Source organism: Lontra canadensis, unplaced genomic scaffold, assembly GCF_010015895.1.
Source record: "Lontra canadensis isolate GAN:19392208 unplaced genomic scaffold, GSC_riverotter_1.0 scaffold16, whole genome shotgun sequence".
Lineage (NCBI taxonomy): Eukaryota > Metazoa > Chordata > Mammalia > Carnivora > Mustelidae > Lontra > Lontra canadensis.
Window position 1 is genome coordinate 18,322,901 of NW_022631010.1, and position 22,658 is coordinate 18,345,558.

At 43.6% G+C, this 22,658-nt stretch overlaps 1 protein-coding gene across 5 annotated transcripts in view; it reads right to left on the minus strand.

Annotated features, from left to right (window-relative positions):
• KIF16B (kinesin family member 16B) overlaps positions 1-22,658 on the minus strand; it is a 281,414-nt gene that overhangs the window by 80,430 nt on the left and 178,326 nt on the right. For 3 of the 5 annotated variants that reach the window (XM_032859219.1, XM_032859216.1, XM_032859218.1), the window contains exons 18-23: positions 19,200-19,232; positions 18,790-18,843; positions 15,907-17,265; positions 12,233-12,385; positions 10,287-10,383; positions 9,498-9,548 (exon numbers count right to left, since the gene is read on the minus strand). In XM_032859219.1, coding sequence (XP_032715110.1) covers positions 9,498-9,548; positions 10,287-10,383; positions 12,233-12,385; positions 15,907-17,265; positions 18,790-18,843; positions 19,200-19,232 — 1,747 coding nt within the window. Of the gene's footprint in view, positions 1-6,015; positions 6,265-9,497; positions 9,549-10,286; positions 10,384-12,232; positions 12,386-15,906; positions 17,266-18,789; positions 18,844-19,199; positions 19,233-22,658 lie in introns of those variants that run through there. The other 2 variants (XM_032859220.1, XM_032859217.1) reach the window with 2 other exon arrangements.

Below are 22,658 nucleotides of genomic sequence, written 5' to 3' on the forward strand. Positions count from 1 at the left end.
TTTTTATCAGCTTTAACACAATTGCCAATTCTCCTCTCTCTGTTCCCAGCATAGCTGGTATTTTGACTCCCTCCTCTTTTCCACCACACAGGCCACACTGATGGTTCTAATCAGAGTTATGATGTAGCAAGGACCTCCTATGCCCCAGAGACAGAGAATACAGAGACCTTGCATGAGCATATGCAGATTATGAATAAAGTCGAGAGTCAAGACATGTTTATATTCATCTCCAGAAGGGGACACCTGCCTCAGCTGTGAGGGGACCTTGTGCTAATACCACATGGCCTCTGAAATCAGAGTACACAGAGCTGGAGTGGAGTGTACTAAGGGATGTAGCCACACATGCTACAGGCATCCTCTGACCACGAAGAGACAACGCTAACCTGATCTCGTTTTAAAGTGACGGGAGTTAAAAATACTTGCATGAGGAAACAGGAATAAGGGCTTTCAAATAAAGGAGTATTCCTTTCAATTTGATTATAGATCTTTAGGGATAAACTAACCAGAAAATGACAAACTGTTGGACACAGATATTTGTGGAGTATCTTATTTACCTTTAGTGGCCTTAGGGCAAATCCAAAAGGGTTTGGATCTAAATCCAAAAGGATCTAATCCACGACTCTTACCAGAATAGGTGATTTCATGCCTCTAGATCTGAGGTGACCAACATTGTTTCAAAGTTTGAAAGACCGGGTATCTGATGAATGTTTCAACTGGAAACTATTAAAAACGTTACCATCTTTCTCTAGATCATGAAAGACTAGTCCCTTTAATGGTCATTATCTCTGGATAACTCATCATTAAATGGATGAAATTCTCAAAAGATTTGAGAATGGGTCTAGTAGGAGTGAAGAACAGGGAAAAAAATGCGAAGTGGCTCTTATGCCAAACATAAATATTGACAATTTAGGATGTTCAGGAAGGAAAACCTGGTATTTTCTTTTCTAATTCTACGATGTGACTGATTACTCATGAAGGTATCCCTCATCTTCACTGATTTTTGTGGAGCCCTAGTTTTGGTACAATCTGTGCTCAGTTCTAAGGCCCAGGAGAAATTAAAGTTGGAAAGCAGGGGAGGATTCCATCAGGGGTCGGTGGAGCATATTACTTAAGCTTCCATTAGAGGACCAATGTTGAGCATACAAGGTTATCTGTGCCATGTTCACACTAGGACTGTATCTGAGCTTTTCTTCTATAGGAGCTAAAAATGCAAAGAACAAAAAGGAAACTTAGGTTCACAAAAGGGAATGATGAAGTTGCAAAGAAACTTCCATGGGTGTTTTTTGGGGAGGGGAAAAGAAAAAAAAAAAAAACCCAACTCCTAAAAAGAGAAATAATTTTTAATGTCTAGAAATTCCAATAAAAGAACTTATAAGTCAGAAAAAAATCAACTTCATAACTCTTTTAAATATTCATCCCTAGCATAGTCGTTTCTAAGAGAAAAATAAATCAATTAAAAAAAAAAATGTATCCAGACAATGTCAAGAATAACTGTGACCAGGGAGTGACTTGGGCTCTATGGAAAGAATATATGTTCTGGAGTAAGAAGGTCTGGGTTTGATTCCAATTCTCAATCAAGTGATCCTTTCTGAGTTAAGCTCCTAAATATGAAGTGGAGATTGATGACAATTCACCCATCCCAGGAGGATCACTGTGGGGCTCAAAGGAGCAATATATGGGAAAGAACTTAGTACACTGTGAACCACAATAAAAAGGCTGGTTGGGATTGTTATCACTGTACTCCGGTGTATCTTCAGCTACCAAAGGTTTGAACCAGATATTAAAAGGAAGGAGGAGTGATTTATAATAGACTCTCTTTCCTTCTTACTAACTGAATCCGTCAGTTTCATTCCTTACAAAGAAGGCTTTAAAAAATTACAAGGGTGCAATCCTAACAAGAGATTGGATGATGGTGGTTTGGAGATCATGTTGTATAAGAAACAGCGAAGAAACTGAAGGGTGTTGGAGGTAAAAAAGAAAAATCAGAGGAGGTGAGAGAGAGAACGGTCTTCTTTGAAGGATGGTCAGGTTAAAACAGACTGTGGAACAGACACGTTCTATTCTGTTACAGAAGAATGTGAAGGATGGACAGACCCTGCAGACGGAGATCCCAGCAATGAGGATTACAGAAAGAATGCTCTAACAACGAGAGCAGTCCCCAGTGTTGAACTGCTCTGAGGCAGGCAGTGATCAGCCTGGAGGTGTCAAGAAAAGAATGAACTGGAAAGCCACTTGAACTAAGTAACTTGAAAGGTCCTGTGACCTATGTTCTCCCCAGTACCTGAATACTTCCTTTGGGGAGAAGTCCTGTAAGTTTTATCTGAATTTTTACTTTAAATAAGAGCCTACGACATAAAATATCCATGGTGGACTGAACTACTGGTCCCGATTTTTCTCTTCCTTACAGTAGCAGCATATGTCCAGTGTTGCCATGGCTTCTTGGTGGACGGAGTGTTTGTCGATCTCTGACTTCGGACTTGGTTGCGTGACTTGTGTTGACCAATGGGACACTGGCAGACATGACACAGCCACATCTTTTGTGCTTCTGTCATCATAAGGATGGCCACTGACCCTTCAGCACAGACCTCAAAATGAGACATCTTGAGCAGACTAACTCCATCTGAACTGAAGGTCATCTGGAGCCCACGGTAAAGCCACCTCAACCTACTTATACACCAGCAGTAAGAAATGAGAGCTTTTGTTTTTATGCCACTAAATTTGGGGGGAGGTCACCTGACAAGAGCTGACTGATATAATACCTATCACAGAAGATATCATAAATGATGAAGCAGAACTAAGAGGCGTCCTAGAGGCTGTGTAATTAAATTAACAAAATAACCTCACTAGAAATTGATCTAACCAAAAAGACTGCCTGCCCTGCAAAGAAGCATTAATAAAAGTGCTCTAATCTATGTTTCATTCAAAACTTGAAATCATTTAGGAAAAAGAATGTAAATAAAAATTACCGTAATTACTACTGCTGGGAGGCAGAAGTATTCTCTCTAAAAGATGCACTTACATTTTTTTGAGTAATGAGAAAGGGAAGACAAACGGTTTTGAAATGTTTTTCAACAAAGACTAAATAAATTCACCCTGCCAACCACAAGTCTGTAAGACAGGCAGCTGTGAGGAAAATGGATTTTAATCAAATTCAGATGAAATCACCATTTCAAAGTACTCAAAGAGGTGTTGTCTAGAATGCATTAACGAGTTCCACAATGTAAATGTTTATGTCCACAGGACAACAATAGCAATGCCACATAACAAAGTATGTATGAACCTTTTTTTTTTTTTCCCCTGATGCAGGAATTCATTATAACTGAGATCCCACATTAGGCTGGATATGGAGATGCTCATTCCTGCTCATACTGCTCAATAGGAGTGTCATGGGCTCAGAACTCCTACTAAAGAATGCACTAGTGGAGACAGAGGGAGGCCACCAGGATTGAAGCCACAGTGGGTCATGGCACAAATACTACTCCCCTGGCTTCTACAGGGACACCCTAAGGTAGGACAACCTTAGTACTTCATGGATAGTAAGTCAAATTTTCATATCAGGGACCATATTTGATCTCAAGGTAAAAAGTATGCATCGGTGAGAGAACAGACATGTAAAATTTGAATTGCTGGAGGCTGCTTCTATGGTGTAGTGAGATCTGACTGTAATCCTCACTGTGGCCTGCCTGGATCATAAAGCAGACTGAAGAAGTTTATAATGAATAACACGACCTCATGCAATGCTCATGTTTACTGCATGCTCCGTCTATGAGCATTAGTAAAGACCACAACTCAAAACCTAGTAGAATTATGTCTTTTTTAACCTATGAAGAAAAGCGAGTCTAATATTTTTCACTCTTTGTTAAAACTTTTGTACTGTTTATGTACGGTTTCCCTTCCAACTACAGCATCCCTCTGCTGACATCTTAAATTTCACTCCGTCTGCTCTTCATGAGCATTAATTCTGTTCTTCTGGTCAAGGATATTTGAGAAAATACTCAATGGGGCAATTTTTAAGAAAGCATTTCCTGAAAAAGGCAAAAAAAATTGAAATTAGGTAAAAATTATTGATAAGATATTAGAAGACTACTATGGTTCATTTGAGAAATTTCTTCTACAATAGAAGATCTTCCAGCCAGGAATGTGACTAGCTAACCAATTTTAACAATGTCCTCATCAGAGACTCAAAACCCCTCATGCATAAGGCAATAGAGTGTGTGTGTGTGTGTGTGTGTGTGTGTGTGTGTGTGTGTATGTATGTATGTACGGGGTTGGGGGCGGTGACAAAAACAGGCTCCACTTAAAAACATCTGAATTCTATTGCCTCAAAAAGGCAAAAAGCCTCCACTTGGTTACTGCAGACAAGGCAGCAGCTGCTTGGAGGTGTATTTAGAGACGGGGTATGGGGATAGAAAACTCGATCTTCCCTCAGAAGGGCAATGTGGGTGCTCAGAAGGACTAACGACTGGCACCCTAATGTGCTCTCCAGTTTCCTGCCCTTTCCTGTTCGCTGCCCCTGACCTGGGTAGAGGAAAATTAATGATGAGACAGAGAACCCATTAAGTAGCTCGTTAACTCTGATGGGGAAAGAGGGAAGGTCTGTACTTCCTGCCCAAAGGGAGACAATGAGTTTTGGGATGGGCTAAGCTTTGACACTGACTCTCTCGTCGATTAGGAGTAGAAATGAAGAGGGGGGCTATGACAAAGAATGACCCCTCCATGCCAGGGATAAAATAAAGGACTCTGTGGAATCACTTCGTTCAACTGCCTATGACATTCGCTGAGCAGCTACCATGAGCTTGACATGATCCTGGCTGTTAGTGGGAGAGGGAGGATGGAGCCGTGAAGAAAACACCTCCTTCCTTCTCAGACTCTGGAGCTCAGTAGAGCATACACATCCAAGAAACAGGAAAACACTGGCTGAGCAACCCAGGATCCCATGTAATAACTAATAAATATAAGACACACAACCTGATTCCTCACAGGAGTGTTAAATAGAGCTGGGTAAAAAAGAAAGGGTCAGAGGAGAGAAAGATTCCGTAGGGCCCAGTGTCAAGCCTCTCACAGAGGAGGAGGGCAGCGAGTACCAGATTGTACTTTGTGAAGAGAGATGTACCTGAAGCCGCTATGGGCGTGACTCGTCTCGGAAGGGAGGCCAAGAGGTTATGAGTGATGAAGGGTGAGACGGGAGGCAGAAAGGGAGGGCAGCCAGGATAAAGTGCTGAAGGCCTTCTGATGTGACCATACAGCTGATAAGATCGTGTGAAGGAGCTGTGAGAAAAAGACTTGAAGATGAAGAGCCTTTCAAGGACAGAAAGAAGCTCAAGAGAAAAAACTGGCATGTGGGGGGCATGTGGCATAGGGTGAAGGGTAGTCAAAACTAAATCAACAAATGAGCTGAAATCACATGGGTTGGAAAGCAATAGTCAAAAAATCTGAGAGGAGGAAGGAAAAGGCAATTAACTGAGGAAGAAGACACCGCAGGGCCTGTGGTGCTGTCTCCATTCCATGTGTTAGAGTGAGGGGAGCATGTTTTAAATCCCTGGGTCCTTCCAGGAAGCTTGATGCATTACTAATGTGCTCTGCTACAGAGCTGTCCTAATCATGACAAAAACGGAGGGTATCAGTGAAGGTCACTGCCAACTGGGCACTTTTTCAAGCAGCACAAATTAGCCTGCCGGAATCCAGCAGACACAGAGTCCAAGCCACCATACTACAAGCGACATGAAGCCAAAAACAATCAGAAATGCTTTAATCACCTCACAAATAATGAGGCAGACCCAAATTTACAAGGCTGAGGTTTAAGCAAATGATGCAGGGTGGTGATAAAGAGATGTTATCAGTGCTCTGCTAGTCCCTATTTTTCTTTCATCGTAGCTATTTAGAATATTTACATTTTCTATTTCAGAGGTCTGCATTTTTCCAATTTCCAATCAATTAGCTACACAGAGATATTCTCAGTCCTTAATTCTTCTCATATTGTTTGTTTATTAAAAATCTCCAAAAAACATACAGAAAATTTTTACAAGTTTCTTCCCTCGATCCTTGTCAAATGTGAAATGAGCCACAGAGTCTCGTCCTGAGAGCTGAGGGTCAGTTTCCAGACCTCGGGCGCCGCATTCTGACTGTCCTGAAGACCCAGGGTGCCGGCGAACAAGTGGATGTTCTGGGCTTCTTCGAAGTGCCTGGCTGGCCTACTTCTTGAGTCGGGTGGGGGCTGGAACTTAGCGAAGAAGACAAGCTCGACGGTTGACAGTGTCTTCTTCTCTGAAACAACAACACACCTGAATTCGCTCAAAGCACGGCATCTGGTCACATCAAATTGTGTTCCTGGAGGAGGTGTGTTTAGAGACGGGGTATGGGGATAGAAAACTCGATCTTCCCTCAGAAGGGCAATGTGGGTGCTCAGAAGGACTAACGACTGGCACTCATCTGGGCCGGGGTCACCCTCGACTCTGACAGTCGTGTAGAGCAGTAACTGCACCTCTGCCAGAGAGGGGATGTTGACGTTCATGTTTCCGTGCAGAAAGTAAATCATGTTGACCAAGGTATTCTGGAATCTGGTTGACAACCGAAGTCCATTTGCCAAAACTAAATCCGGGATTTCTGCTTTCCAATCAAGAGAAAGCTGAACCAGATCTTGCTGGAACAAAGGATGGTTGGTGCAGGCAGGGACCTCAGACTCAGGCATCAGAACGCTCAGGAGGTCACGGCATATCTGCTGACAGAGGGCTTTGTTGTAACTAAATACGGTGAGCAGAAAACTCTCGACAGAGCCCAGGAATCTAATGCTCTGCCCACCGAAGCCAATTTGAACCTCCTCTAGTCCAGAGAGAGGGAGAGCATGAAAAATGGCCACTGGGCCAGACGGGCTACCCGACAAAACCAAAGCATACAGCATGGAACGAAGCAGGAGCAAACATGCTGGCTGAGGCTCAGGTTCTGCGCAGTTAGCAACAGCAAGCCAGTAAACACCCTGGACTTCGTTCACATTGCCCGCCAGTTCTGGCAGGCAACAAGCCACATGCTCAAGAAAGTCTTCTAAAGGGTGCTCTTGAAGTTTCAGCATCCGGGCTGGGAACTGCACAAGGGTCTGCTTAAATGCACGGGTCCTTCTAGCACCTTCGTATTCTAGGCAGCGGACTGAGCTTGGGCAGGAGCCTGGGGAGCCCACAGCCACAGAGGCTGCAGGAAGGCCTGGTGCTCTGAAAGGCGTCATGCTCTCTGCTGGCCTAGCGGCCCCTGCCTCCTCACTGTGGCTGCTGCCAACCTGAGCCTCTCTGGGGAAAGAATGAGACTCCGATGACACCCTGTGTGACCTCAGGGGTGCATCCGGGGGAAAGCGTTTCAGAAACGGCAGTCTTCTGATCAATGTAGTCGCACGGGAGGTGAGCCCACGGGGGTCACACAGGCTCCCCACGTGGTGGATCACCTCTGTGCCAGACTGTAGCAGGTGACTGCTGGTATCTTTATAAAGGTCTGAGAGCCTGTGGTAAAAATAGCCCAACCCACCAGTTCCTTCTGTCCTGCTATTTATCAGGGACTGTGGAGAGCTAACTTCTTTAGCTAACTCTCCCTCGACTTGCTGCTCACCACAAAACGTTGAGGCTGGTGCTCTCTGAGGAATGCTGTGGGAGGCACTCTCCTCACTAGAAATGCTTTCAGAGAGGACAAAGCAGAGTAACTTGCTTTGCCTGGTCTGCTTGCCTCCACTCTTTATAGACACTTCTTGGGACAAATTTTGCAGCAAGGTCCAGCTGGACTCGACTCCCAAGCTGTGTTCATCTTTATGAGTCATCAGCTCCCTGAGATTTCCTGACCTACGCAGAACACGTTTTATGTTGCCGGAGTTGCTTTCGTTAAGAAAAGTGATTTCAGGTAGATTGAAACATTCTGGTTGAAAACAGCCTGTACGCTCAGGATGACTGTGTCTGCGATCACTGTACTGGGGCGCCTTGTGTTCTGAGGGCCGATGACTTCGCCGGTGGGCTCTCTCTTGGGATCCTGCGGAGGGCGCCAGAGAGCCTAAGAAGCTCCATGTCGAGGGATGACCCTGGTGGTTGTTCCCATCCACGTCCCGCCCCTCTTCTCTGCTGCAGGCCTCAGTGACCTCTCTGGGCAGCAGAGGGTCAAGAGACCTTTTCTGTTCAAGATGGCAAAAACAGTTGAAATGGGGATGTGGCAGCACCTTTTGCAAATGTTTTGCACATGAAGATTCTTGCAGTCATTGGTTTCATTGGGTAGATTAATGCAGAGGTTGAATGGAAAGCCCAAGCCATTCATATTGATTGATACATGATTTAAGAACAGATGATCTGATTCACACACAGAACATCAATTTTCATATTGTTTATCTTACAAATTGTCGAATATTTGATAGAAATATGTTGCATGGGATTGACGCACAGTATCCATTTCTTGGTCTAATATTTTAATTGCTCCAAAATAAATCCCAAGATCTTTGATTCAATTTTCAAAAGTTCAGCTTCAGTTGTGAAAATAAGCCCATGACCATATGTCCAAAATGTAAAAGGAATCATGGCTTACTTAATGAAAATCAGATGACAAGGCCAAAAGAAATGGACAAGTATTTCGACCTCGGTCATTTTTTCTTGCCTCACTTCACGGCAATTCTTAATTATACCTGCCCTGGTAAGAACGCCATTGCCATAGCTACAAAGCAGCACTATGAAAGGCCTACTGGGTGCCCGCCACAGGCCAGGTGTAGTGGACCCAAAGAATTGAACGGCAATGTCGTACTCTTCCCTAGGTTATCTGCTAGGGAGATGGATGTCCAGAGGAAGACAACATCGCTACTGGATGACTGGAAGAGAAGTGTGGTGGTGGCCAAAGTCAGTTAAGCCTCCTATGGAACACCCACCTTTCACCTCTTGCTCTGTTTTGGAATGTATGGGCACCATCTACGAGACTTTTACCACCTAGTATTTTTGGGGTTTTGTTTTGTTTTGTTTTGATTTGGGAGTGTATGGGAAGGACAAGTCCCTCAGTGGGGGAAAATACAAGTAAAACCTTACAAGTCCTGTGCCCAAATAAACCTTGGTTTGACAGTCCACCAGAGAAATAAGTGAATCAACCAAGAGTATGTCCTCTGTACCACTGCCAACTTGCAGTCTATAAAATGAGCAGGGTTTGTAAAACAGTGATAGGTACTCTGCTTCATTTCCAAACCCTGTATCTGATTCTGATTATATAATTCTGCCTTTTAAATACAGACCAAAGGAAAGGATACTGTTACTAACGAAAAAGGGGCCAGAAGCCTCCACCACAGTCACATGCCATTCAAGTAAAGGCTAAACAGTTTTCAACCTGCAGGATTCTGTTTAATTTTAAGTCTGTATAATAGCTTGCCTCCCCTATTAGCCATTAATCTCACTGGGACTTCAAAATTCTAATTATGCAACTAAACATTAAGAAAATTTAATCACACAAGCATGCCATAATTTAAGGCGACCTTATCAATCTGAAAAATCATTACCTACCTCATATTTTAGCTTACGTTGAATGGTGCCATTGTGGAGTTTCTCATTATCCTGATAAGAAAATAAAAAGCCCTCTATATTAAATTATAGCTTGTTCATAGAGGGAAAAGAAACTGATTTGATTAGAAATATTTATGGGAACAAAATTCTAAAGAAGCATACTTGCTCAACAATGACAACCCTTCTACAGAATTTATATTCCCAAGGTAAACACGACTCTATCGATCCATCTGCCTGTAAGGGAACTGAAGCATCTAGTCCTACTCTAAAAATTGCTAAGAATAATATTAAAAGCAAAATTTCCTTAGGACATTTCTTAAGTTGCAGAATAGGAAGGCAATGTTTTTATTTTGATAAAAATCAACAAAAATCAACGCAAATACATACCTTCTCCAAAGCAAAATTATAGATCTACTCAGGATAATTTATCAAGCAAAATTAAATGCTTAAGGTAACTGGTTGTATTTCTGGAGAAAACAGAAAAACCTTACATGTAGAATCTTTATAAATCAAACAAAGTAAACAAAATGTTTTAGGAGCCTTTACATTCACTTAAGAATTTTTCCCCAGAAGCACAGACTTTAAAAATAAATAAAGTTTCTCTTGAATCAGCACTGTTTATCACCTGTTAAGCTCCACCCAAGCAATATTTAATTTTTCTAGAACATTCTGCATCTCAATTTTCTCACTGACAAATGATAACAAAGGAGCCCATCACTGCCACCACCACCACCTTATGGAAAGGTCATCTCAGAAACGAATGACCGATAGCTTGGTCCCCCAGCTCACCTTTAGCATGTTGGCCGATGCACTGCTACCCTGACCAATCACGCGATGTAAGTCCTGAAGTCGTCTTTGGACTTCCTCTTCAATGTAAGCACTGATCCTGCAAACAGCAGAGGTATGGACGGTGGTACTCAAAGATCTAACCACACAGGGCACATGAGATCCTTTCTTCATTATGCCCTTCGAAACAAGGAAACTTCTCATGCTAAATGCCAGACCTGGAATATTCCCCTACATTCTAAGAAATCTAGTGCCATGTGTTCACTGTTTGGGTTTTCCCCAAACAAGAGAGTATTGGACAAATAAGAGAATCTTGAGGATAAACGGCAGAGTCAGTGATCCCATCCAAACCTCTCCTGGATATCTCTGGGGCAGGGCGGAGGAGAATCACAGACACTGCTTTCAGGGCTGAGGCCCTGACGTTGAGACCCAGCACTTCACTCAGTAAGCCTCAGTTCCCTCACATGGAAAAGAGTGACAGTTATTTCCCACATCACAATGTCATTCAAGAGGCCTGAAGTCGGGGGAGGGTGGGGGAGTAGACACAATTTCTATGAATCATCACCATTCCCAAGGAACAATGGCTTGAACTGTTTCTGCTCTGTCTTGCCTCTCCACTGGCACCTGGCTGGGAGAAAGCATATTTTAAAGGCCTATCTTCCAAACTCCCTGGCATAGGGCCGCGACAGTGGAAGCAAGAAATGGCTGACTACTGAGACAGTTGTCATGTAGGCATCTGGTATCCTCGAGAATGTAGGTGAAATTGCACAAAGTACATCCATCCACCCAGCAGAAGGAGGAAGAACAGAGGATTTCAGTTCCAGCTAAAATCCTTCTAGTGGCTCAGGCTGCCCACATGGAAGGCTCACTTAGTCGTAGGCTCTCCCTCCCCCAGTTCTAGAAACACTGATTAGATGGGATTATTTAAAATGAATTGTTTTGCATGTTTATGTCTGAGCACACTGAAAAAGAATCTGCTTTCATCTCTCTAAACACATGCATAGTCCTAGAAACATTTCTGTACTACTGACCATGCCTGGATGGTTTTCTGAAATGTTAGGTAAAGATACTAATATTTTAGGCAAAAATGGATAGGGTAATAAAGTGCGGTAGTTACCTTTCAGCACTGAAAGGAAAATCATACACAGCTGACCCAGAACCAAGGGCACTTACAAATGAATTACTTCTCTGGACCTTTACTTGAATTTTAAACTAGCCCCACTGAAGACGCAGACCTAGATTTAAGGGAATACAGAAGCTCATAGCGTTCTTAATACATTTTGATATCCAAATACATATTGCCCAATGCCTAGGGCTCATGACTGCCCAACTGGAGATGTCCCCATGACACAGCTGGAGCTGAGGAAAATAATCCATTTTCTTAGAGGCAAAGAATGATTAAGTTAATTTATCTGGAAGCTCTAAGCCACAGAGCAATTTACAACGCCGCTCAAGTTGAAAATCATTTTACTGTAGTAGCATCAGATGCATACGCTATTCATGATCATTTTGAATACAACTGGTACAGTTTTTGTAACAGACTTCATCTATTTGTAATTAATGATTTCCATAAATTAACTGTCAGCACAAGGTCCTTCTTCTTGGTATGGTTCAATTAGCCTTACTTCTTTGTTCCTCTCAGCCTGGCCTTGGTTCACTCCTTTCTGGATGAGGTGGGTTCCCTAGGCCTTCTAGCTCTATGTGCTCACACAACCTTGCACCAGCATTCCCTGGATGGAGCTGGCCAGTTCCCAGGTCTTTGGTTTCCTTCAAATGATACCTCTCTCCACGAGGCAGCGGTTGATGAAAACAAAGCACACATACCTCAAGGACACCTATCCCTTGCTGCTTTTGTTCGATCCCTCCACACGCAAACTGGATAATATGAGGTACGGTGTCATGAAATCGTATCATAAATGTAGGTGTGGTATCAGTTTAATGTCCAGTACCTGGCATCCATCAGAGGGACCAGGTGAGACTTCTCAGCACTGGATGGCAAGCTGGAAGAAGGAGCCTTCCCCTCCAAGGTCCCACGAGGCCCTTTTTGAATGCCATCAACCTCACAGATCTTCTGCTTCAATTGCTGGATTTCATGCTCTAATCTACAGAGACAGGAGTTACATTAATACATTTATTGACAGTATTGCCTGAGCATCTTCGCTGGGTGGAACATTGTTCTAGAAACATGGGGGATCTACACACTCTTTGCAAAGAGCTTTTACTTTCTAGTAGAAAAGGTGCCACATCACACAAGGGATAAGGTGATAAGGAGCCACAAGAAGGATTCAGAACAAATGCTATAGGGGTCCAAAGTTAGAGACAGCTTAATTATCAAGGGCAAAAATATTCCCACGGTGCTCCAAGGCAACCCTCTGAGGCAGATGGGCATGATTCTGAGCCCCCTACCACCGCTTCAAAGAAACAAATGGCCCTTGGCTATGTATCGGGATCCCTCTACATACTTCAGTTTGACAAAAGAGACCCAAGCTTTAAAGAATTTTCTAAAAATCACCCATCTAGGAGAATCCACAGGGTCAAGGCAGTTCAAAATTGAGCCTTCAGAGACCAATGGGAATTCAGATATTTGGAGATGAGGGTGAAGGTTCTCCAGATGCAGAAAGCAGCAGGAACAAAGACCTAAGTCACAAAAACTAGGAATCCATTTTGGCTAAGGCAGAGGGTGTAGAAAAGGGAAATAGGCAAGAGACCTAGGAAAGCAAGGGGAGTATCTTGAGAAATTAAAATAAGCCATAAATAGTTGAACCAAACATTTATTTCCCATGATAAATGATACATCCAATATGAGGTCAAGGGTGTATAAGGTCATTCTCCTGCTGGCCCCAGCATGCCTGAATCCAGGGCCATGAGCCCAAGGGGCCAAGCTTTCCAGTAAATATGGCCCCCAGTACATGAGACCCAGCTAGGGCCTACAGCTCACTCACTGTGTGAACTTGGGCAAATTAATGAAATCTGGGTCTCAAGTTCTTCATATGCCAAATGAGAGAATCAATGAGTCTTCCAAATTCCCTCAGTTCCAAACTTTAGAGATTCTACCTTCAGATGCTGGTGCACCATGATATTGCCAGCTCTCTGGTGTTACCAACAGCAATTCGACTGCTCTGTTCTGCATGAGAGCCAAGTTCTTAATTCTCAGAGATGTGGTTACAAGGTCATTCATGGGTTTCACAGAAGGCAATGCCCAGCTTAACTCAGCCCTTCATCTGTCTACTGATGAGCAAGTATTTATGAAGCATCAACTTACACAGTATGAAGTATTTTCAAAGGAGGAAGAAAAAAGCATGAAAAATTGATGTTACGAGCCAGTTGGTGGGCAAAGAACCAGGGAGCGATATTAATACAAAGTCTCAGAGATGGTAAGGAAAATGAGTTGCATGTAAGAAAGTAATTGCCAATGTTCAGAACTGAGATGACACATACTGGAGTTGTTCAAGGACATCCTTCAGCACTGAGGCAATGGAAAAGACTTCACAGAGCCGAGGGTTTGGTGTGGGGCCCTGAAGCCCAAATGGGATTTATGCAGGGGGCAAGGGAAGCAGGGCATCCCAGGACATGGTTCAGCACAGGTGAAGAGCTGGCCAGCCTGGGCCACGGCCCTTGGGCCAGCAGCCAAGAGGACACAGCGGCCCTGAGTAGTGGGGTGGGGAGCAGACCTGCCGCCTTCTAACTGCATGACACTTGGCCCCGCTGGCTACACAACCACTGGGTGGAAAAGAAAACAAGAGAATAAACTGGATCTTGTTTATAAGGAAGCCAAAAGAGGAAAGCCAAGTTCAGCGCACGCTGTCTGATCTGGTTCCATGTAAATTTAAAATTTCACACTTATGGAACTTCATGAGAGATGGACTCGGGCTGCACGGCAGGCCCTGGCTTAGCCATGAGAACCCTGAGAGATAATAACAACAAAACCAACACCCAAAGAAGGCCGCAGGAGCGTCACAGTCAGAGCAGGGCTCAGAACACATTGGCCCGAATTAGGCCTTAGCGAAGTCTACACCATCAAAACACATGAAGCTAAAGGCATCCTTTGTGTGGCTTCTGGAGGAATGCTGACATTGGGAATTCACTTCCATGAAAATCACAATACTGTATCTGCTGTAATAGAGTATTAATACTAAATGGCCAGGGAGTGAAGCCGGATGTCAAAAGCGGGGGACGTCAAGCTCAAAGCTCATGCGGCATTCTTACTGCACACTGCAGGATATAAATTGAGAGCACGCCCTCCACTACTTTAAATTTCCTGGGGCTGGGGCTTTGTCCAGCAATTTCATTTACATAACATACCTGCAATCATTTTCTTAAACCTCCAACCTATTTCTCCGAAGTAATAGCATTATGGCTTTTGATTGTTATTTCTTGCTGGTTTGCCAGAGGGAATTACCAGAGAGCAAAGGTAAATAGAACCCACAGTATGAGCAGATTCAAAAGGGAGGTTATCCCAACCTGTTTGGAAAAATGATGGAGAGAGACTCCAGCCTCACAGTAGGTCTTGCTTTGTCATCAATATGCATCCCAGGCTTCTGAGCCGGCCAAGGCCAGCCAGCCAGAAAGAGGCTGGGCCAGGGTTTGAACCCCCACCTCTGTGGGACAGCAAATCGGGTGATGTTTGCACACCAGGCAGCCTACAGATTTCTGGGAGTCTTGACATTCTGTCTGCTGGGCTACGAGAGAAAGTGTTCTCGAATTCATGTATTTACTCCTTTTGATTTCCTCCTACTATGTGGGAAGCGTGGTGACTTCTAAGGAATGGGTGGGAGAAGATAAATACTCTTTCTTTACCATGAAAACAGTGTTAGTTTCTGGTTTTATTTTTCACAACACCAAAAGAAACGTGAGTAAACCATCATTACGCATGCTTAAAAATACCACTGTGTTCAGAATCACCTGAATTTTGTTTGAGAATTTTGTTTGATTAGTAGTTTACTTTTTAAGGCAGAATCCTGGCGCCTCCCTTAAATATTGTGAATCAGGAGGGGTAGGAGAACGGCTGTTTTTTGGTTTTGCACCGGGTATGGATATCAGCACACAGTGCAGTCTGTGCACGAAGGGATGATGTTTTACTGTAACTAGTGCTGGTCCCAAAGAACATGGTACACCCATGGCGAGGATGAAGGGAGTGGGGAGGATAGGAAAAAATCCAGAGCAGCAGTCTAGGAGGAGGTAAAGTAAGGGGCAAAAAGAAGGAAAAAAAGAGGAAGGAAGGGTAGGAAAAGAGAAACAGAGGGAGAGGGCCAAAGGAGGGACAGGGAAGGAGGGGAGAGGACAGACACAGGGAGGGGGCAGGCCGAAAGAGGTCGTATTTATCAAATACAAAAACATTCTCGTTCCATGGGTCAGTGGAGCAAGGGACAAGGGCTTTGGTTTCTGTGTGTTTTTTTCAACTGTAGACCAACGATTCTAAAATGAGGCTCGCAAGGAGAAAAGAAAACGTTTAGGGGTACCTTCTCAGCTTTTGTTTGACAATAACCATTTGCTGGTGTATTAGAGACACACAGGCAAAAAAGAATTACTTTTGTAAAAGACAGTGAGAGACACACCAGAAGGGGTAGAAAACACGCAATCATTTGGCATTACAGTGTGCCGTGCTCTCGATTCCCGGTCTCACCTCTCCCTGTCCTTCTCCAGCGCCTCCTGCTCAGCTTCCAGGCTGGCCCGGAGCCCGGCCCGCTCGCTGCTGCCGCTGTTCAGCGTGGCCAGCTTCTGCCTCTGCTCCTCGATCTCCAGGCCCAGGGTGGAGCGCCTCTGCAGGGCCGAATGCCTCCTCTCCAGCCTGGCTACCGCCCGCTCCAGCGCCTCCCTCTGCTGCTTCTCCCGGGACTCGAGAATCTCCTTTTCCTTCTTCCTCACTTTTTCCTCCTGACGAGCAATGTTGGCAGTGAACTCGAAGGTGGCTTGGAGCTTCTGCAGCTGGCTCGCGTTGGCCTGGTACTGCGCAAGCTGTTCTTCTTTCTCTTCCATTTCTTTTTCCACTAGATACAGAGTGTTGTCTAAGCCGAGAGGACCTCTGTCGAGGGTTTCAAGCGCTCTCTGCTTCTCGTCCAGCAGGGTTGGCAGGTGATTCTGCAGGAGGTACTGGAGCTGGCGGGCTTTACACTGCAGCCTGGATTCTGCCGGCTTTATTTTCTCCAAATCTGGAACCGCCAGGGTGACGTCTGCGATGCTGTCATCATTGTTCTCCAGCGGTCTAACGTCTTCCTCATTTGCAGATTTTAAACGTTCCAGGAGGTCCTGTTCTTCCTCGATTTCCTTTTCCAGGAGGTCCTTCTGCTGAACCAGGTCTTCTTCCAAGCTGGCCAGCTTGACCAGCTGCCTTCTCTTGAACTCGAGGAACTGCAGCTGAGCCCGTTCTAATGGCTCACCGTCCTCGTCTCCTTCGGCCCGGGCCTCCTTCGCCCGCAGGAGGGACTCCCGGATGCCCTCCAGGTCCCTCCTGTCCTCCTCCGCCCGCTGCACCTCCCCCCGCCGCAGGAGCCCGATCATCTCCTGCTTCTCGCGCAGCTGCTCCTCCAGATGCGCCACGAGCACAACCTGCTCCTGCTCCTGCTCCTGCAGCCTCCTCTTCTCCACTTCGAGCTTGGCGTACTGCTCGTCCTTCTCCCTTTTGAGCCGCTCCAGCTCCTGAAATATCTGGAGCTTCTCGGCCTTCTCGTTGTTGTTGAGCTCCTGGAGCCGCTGGAGCGCCTCCTGGACGCGGAGAAAGCCCTCCTCCTCTTGCCTCTTCTTCTGCAGCTCGATCTCCTGCTGCTCCCTCAGCCTCTCCTCTTCAAACTTCTCCTTCTCCGCGAGCAAGTCCTTCAGCTTGCTCTCGATGTGGAAGCTGCGGCGCTTGAGGCTCTCCTCCTGCTTGCGGATCTGGAGCTGCACGATCTCCGTCTCCTTGCGCTGCGTCTCCACCTCCTGCTGCATCCGCTCCAGTTCGGCCTTGTCTGACTTTTGCTTTTCTTCCATTTCTTCTATGAGTTTCCTGAAACGCCAAAAGCAGACCGATTACCATTTGATGGCTACGTACAAATGCCGTGCTAACTTCTCCCCGACAGAAATGTTCTGAAAATGGACACACGACACCCTTTGCGAAGTTAAACACTTCGCAAAAATAAAAAGTAGGGGGAACTGCCTTCCTTTTCATTTCCAGCAGCATAATCCTTCACTTTTTTACTCTGTAACTGTCCAACATATCATTTGCCTAATCTCCTGAAGTAGCCTCTGATATCATTTCTTTGTAGAGTCTATAAGCATAATGTGTTATGCATGATATAATTTTAAAAGCCCCCTGAGCTCAAAGAGAAAGAAGCATGCCCAATTTAAATTTAAATGGGAATAATTTTATTCAGCCCAATGGCTAAAACTCAATAGAAATTCAGTTACAAAATGACATTAAATAAAAATGCTTATGCTGTCCTCAACTCATTGGGGTCAAATATCAAAGTCAAGATAATTGACAGTTCATTGTTCCAGCTCAAATAACCACATGCTATTTAGCATTTAATCACTAGTTTAGGACAAATGGTAATCACCAAATGGCCCAAAATATTAGTTTATTAACATGTAACACTGAAAATAATATGAGTCTCCATGAGAATACTGAGATGCATGATTGCTGGAGTGACATGTTATATTTGGTCCTGGAGAAGAGATGATCCCCACTGGGGGCTAGAGCTGTGTTTTGAGGTTGGGATGGCCTCCAAAGCAAAAACAGAGGGTATGCAAAACTATCAGTACATGGCCTCCGTCTCCTGACCCACCTAACATCTATCTTATATGATGCTGGAAACCAAACTAAATCATTTGTAACATCTAAACTCCAGAGTCCAAAAAATAAATATCCAATCTGCAGATTTTCTGTGGCCTTAGTTTCTACTCCAATATCTATCCTTTTTCCATTTCTTGGCATGTTAAATAGGATGAGGGGGGAAAAGGAGAAAATGCTTAGCATTATCAGATAATTACATTCAGAACATATTAAAAAAGCTCCCCAAATCAGCTAAGCAATCACACACACACACACACACACACACACACACACAGGAGAAAAGTGAGCAAAAAAATATAAAGAAGCAAATTACAGAAGGGAAATACAAATGGCCAAACAACATAAGCAAAAATGTTTAAAAGGGGAAGAGGCATAAGAACAGGGAATTGTCATTCTCTGGGTTTTTTAAAACCTCAGGCGATATTACTAAGGAGGATAGCCTTTTGAATTAAATATAAACAAGTACATACATGGAGCATTAAATTTAACAAGTGCATGAATTTGCCTACTGACTCTATTCCCTTTCTCACGAGTATTTGAAGATGTACTATTTGAAAATTCAAACGTGCAGTAAAACGAACCAGCTAGAGGAATGACTTGCAGTCATTAAACTCGTAAATACTTGACACAGAACCAGAGGGAAGTCCTGAAAGAGACCCTAAAAAACTCTGTCTGGAAGATTAATGTGAGAATCCACAGACTACAGTAGTGTTAAAACTGGTACCCCAAGTGGCTTACCTTTTACTTTCTAATTTTTCAAGTTCTTCACGCTGTTGCCGCTCAAATTCAAGCCTAATAAAAAAAAAATCAAATGAAAATGAGTCACTTTTCTGAAAGAGCTTTTCTCTCTCTTATTCTCTGTATATAGTTGCATATTGTAAGGAGCATCCATTTTTTAAGCATTATTTTTAATTATGATGGATTAGCAAGTTTAAAATGTTTTCTTTGCTCTATGACTATGATTAGAAATTAGACATACGTTTGGGTGCTTGCATTGAGGCTAAAAAGAACATATTTTACTTGAAGGAAAACAAACAAAGCACCATTGTATTGAAAAAGCAGGGTTAAAGAAACTTCTGAATGATAAGCATGTCTACTCTATGCAGCTTAATCACTGATGAGTGTATATAAAAATGGAGAATCTCTACCTTAGACAGATGGGTCCTTTTATAGGGAAAAGACTGCCAGGAAGGTAGAGAAAGAGGGAGAGAGCACAGACATCAATTAAGAAAAGAATTAACTGGGGGAAACATCAGGAGAAAAGCAGTAAGGTACTTAAAAGCCAATAGACATGCACACATTGAAATGGCGTTTTATACATATCACATTTCCCAATAATTTCTCAAAGCAAAGACTCCAAAGACTAAGCTGTGTTATGTTTGCACACTTCCCATCGCAATGGCAGCACTAAAAATGAGTACCAGTAATAACTGGGACAGTGGTCAGATCCATAGTTTTACTACTTGGTACATGGTTCTACTGTAGGCAGGTTCATCAGGATCCTCCTATGACCAGTAGTTCTAGGATACAACTTCTTGGGAACTACATAGCTTGTGAATGGGTTTACCACACTGAGAGCAAAATAAAGCAGGCTAGTCACTGGGAATTTTAAAACAACTTGCTAAAATATTGATAACAGAAATTGATTTCTTCTCAAATATTAGACTTAATAACCAAGAGTTCACTCTTCTTCTTAAAGAGCATGAATGGTAATTCTTAAACTCACACATTTTCCCATTACGGTAAATGCCAGATACACCTAGGAAGCTGACTATGGAAAAATTGATCACCAACTTTCCCATATGATGGGCAAAGGCAGATTGGCCAAAGTTCACTTTACAAGGTGCCAACAAATATTTCAGTTAGATGTGTTACCCATTTCATTTGGACTAATATTGAGTGGAAGATGTCTGGTGGCTTTTGTAAGCAGACCTGCGTGCTGTGCTGAGTGCTTATCCATGTTAGCTTACTTTGTCTTCCCAGAAAATCCTAACAATAACAAATAGTATCTCCATTACACAGATGAGGAACCCAGTGCTCACATATGCAAAGGAGCTTGTCAAAGGTCATAATGGTGAGATGTGGTGAAGTCTGGATTTGAACCCAGGGCAGCCTACTTCCAAAACACTGTCATTTAACTCATAAGCAACGCTCAGATTTGTGACATGCAATGAAAGAATTAAATCCTTTACTGAAACTTGTCATTTATAACTATCCTACTATCAAATGAAAATAATCTGCAGATTATAGGCATTGCCATCCATGAGAAAACAATCACATAAATGTTTATGAAAGGTATTTGCCAATCCCCAAGCTCAGCAGGTATGTCATTATGTTAAGTAAGGATAAGGTTTCATTAAAGTTAGTATAAGACTATTCTCTTTTATACAGTAATAAATAGAACTTTGGAAATATTTTATAGTAAATACCTCTTTAGACTTCAGTGCAGTCTAGGCTTTCTAGAAATATTTACATAGTCAAAAGGCATCACTAGATCAAATACTTTCAAAACCAGAGAACTTCCCTAACAGAATTGTCTTTAGTTTCTGTTTTTACTTTCTATGCACACCTCATATAGCCACAAGCACATCCTGCTCTGACAATGTCACAGGCACGTGGTCATAAGCCAAATGCTCCTCTGAGAGTTGGGAGACCTGGGTTCAAATGAAATCCTGTTGCTGAGGACTGTTTTACAAGGGGCCGGTGCTGGGCTGGGTTGTTCTCCCAACCCTGCCAGGTTGACATGTTTCTCATCCCTATTTTACACAAAAAACTGAGGCTTAAAACAAGTAAGTAGCAGAGGGAGAACTTGAATCCCAAGTGTGGTTATTAATATCTGGACTGCTGACCACTACGACTGTCACTAGTGAGCTGTGTGGCCTAAGGAGGTCACAAAATGTGGGTTTTGATATCTTCATCTCTAATGTGATGCTCTGGGCACCTTTTTTTTTTTTTTTTTTTAATTGAGCATGGCGTCAGGCATGCGGGGGCTCCAGGGATGCAGCAGTCTATAAGGGTGACATGGTTTCTGACCCCACGGTACTCTCAGTCTGTGACAGTCAATAAATATAAGTGGGCACCCAATGAGTTGTAAGCCAGGACTGAGGAAGGACACAGTGTTATCACATACGGAATGGAGTACTGATCCCAGAATTTGGTAGTACCTAGAATCAAGGCAAGCTTCAGGAAACTTAAACCTAAGCTGTGCCCTTCTTCTTTGAGCATGATAGAGAAACTTAAGAAAAGCTCAATAAAACCAGATCTTGGCCTTCTATGGAGGGGGAGTGACAAGACACAAAGCTTAATAGGACAGGACAGAGAACAGACAGGAAGGGAGCAATACTGGAAGCCAAGAACTAGGAGGCCATTGTAGTCACATGAATGAGAGCTGATGGAGGCAAGACCTAGCATAACTGGGATAAAGAGATCTCTGATGTTCAGGAGGTCAAACTGACAGAACTTGGGGGATGTGATGAGAAAGGAAGAGTTCAAGATCCCCCTTCAGGTCTCTGGCCAGGCTACATAGGAGGTGGGAGGGCAGAACCTAGCTACCAAGAGGATGAGTTAAAAGGTCTGCAGGTCTAAACACAAATTCTAGTGACTGGGAGACCACGTATGAGTTATTTAACCTTGGACACTTAATTTTCATGGAAATCAAAGAAAATAATAAGCCCTACCTCAAAGGGTTATAACCAGGATCCAATGAGGTAATACAGATCCAATGAGGTAATAATCCAATGTAGGGCACCGGCACATATTAGGTGCTCTAGTGTTGCTTCTCATTGGTAGGATCCACTGGGATGAGGAGGAGCACTGGGGACAGAGCCAGTGGGAGCGGCAGAAGTAGCAACAGTAGCTGCACTAGTGCTAGTGCTCCCAGTGGCAAAGACAAGAGTAGTAGCTAACATTCACTGAAGATTCATTCTGTACCCTGGTTCTAGGGTACTTTGCATTTAACTCTTATAATGGCCCTGGGAGGTAGGTGCCATCATTATCCCATTTTAAATGTCAGAAATGACCGTATTGCTAGAAATGGCAGAATCAACCTTGACTCTAGAGCCCAAAATTTTAATCTCTTCCCCATCCCACCTTCATAAAGTTAAGCTCAATTTTATACCTGTCGAATCTAATGATTCCAGAGGGTCATCCAAATAGAGACATCCAAGAGGAAGGAAGATACATACAAAGATCTAGCTCTCAGGACCTTTTTAAGGAGGAAATACAGACTTGGGATTCACCAGCATCCAGACCAGAACTGAAACCACAAGAGTGGATGAGGTTACCCAGGATGTACATACAGAATAAGAATAAAGGAGCTTAGTGTAAAGTCTGGAAGACCACAGATACTACAGTGACCAGCAGAGAACGAGGCAAGGGAACAGTTAAAGACACAGAGAGAAGGTCAAGAAAGGGTAGGCAGTGGAAGCAAAGGGAAAGGGGAGCAGTAGTATGAAATGCTTGTGGAAAGTCAAGTAAGATAGGGCCCAAATAGAACTCATTGAACTTAGCAACATGGAGGTCACTGGTAAACTTGTTGGAGTGAGCTTTGTTGGATTGGGGCCAGACTACAGTGGACTGATGACTGAATGCGAGGAAAGTAGAAAGCT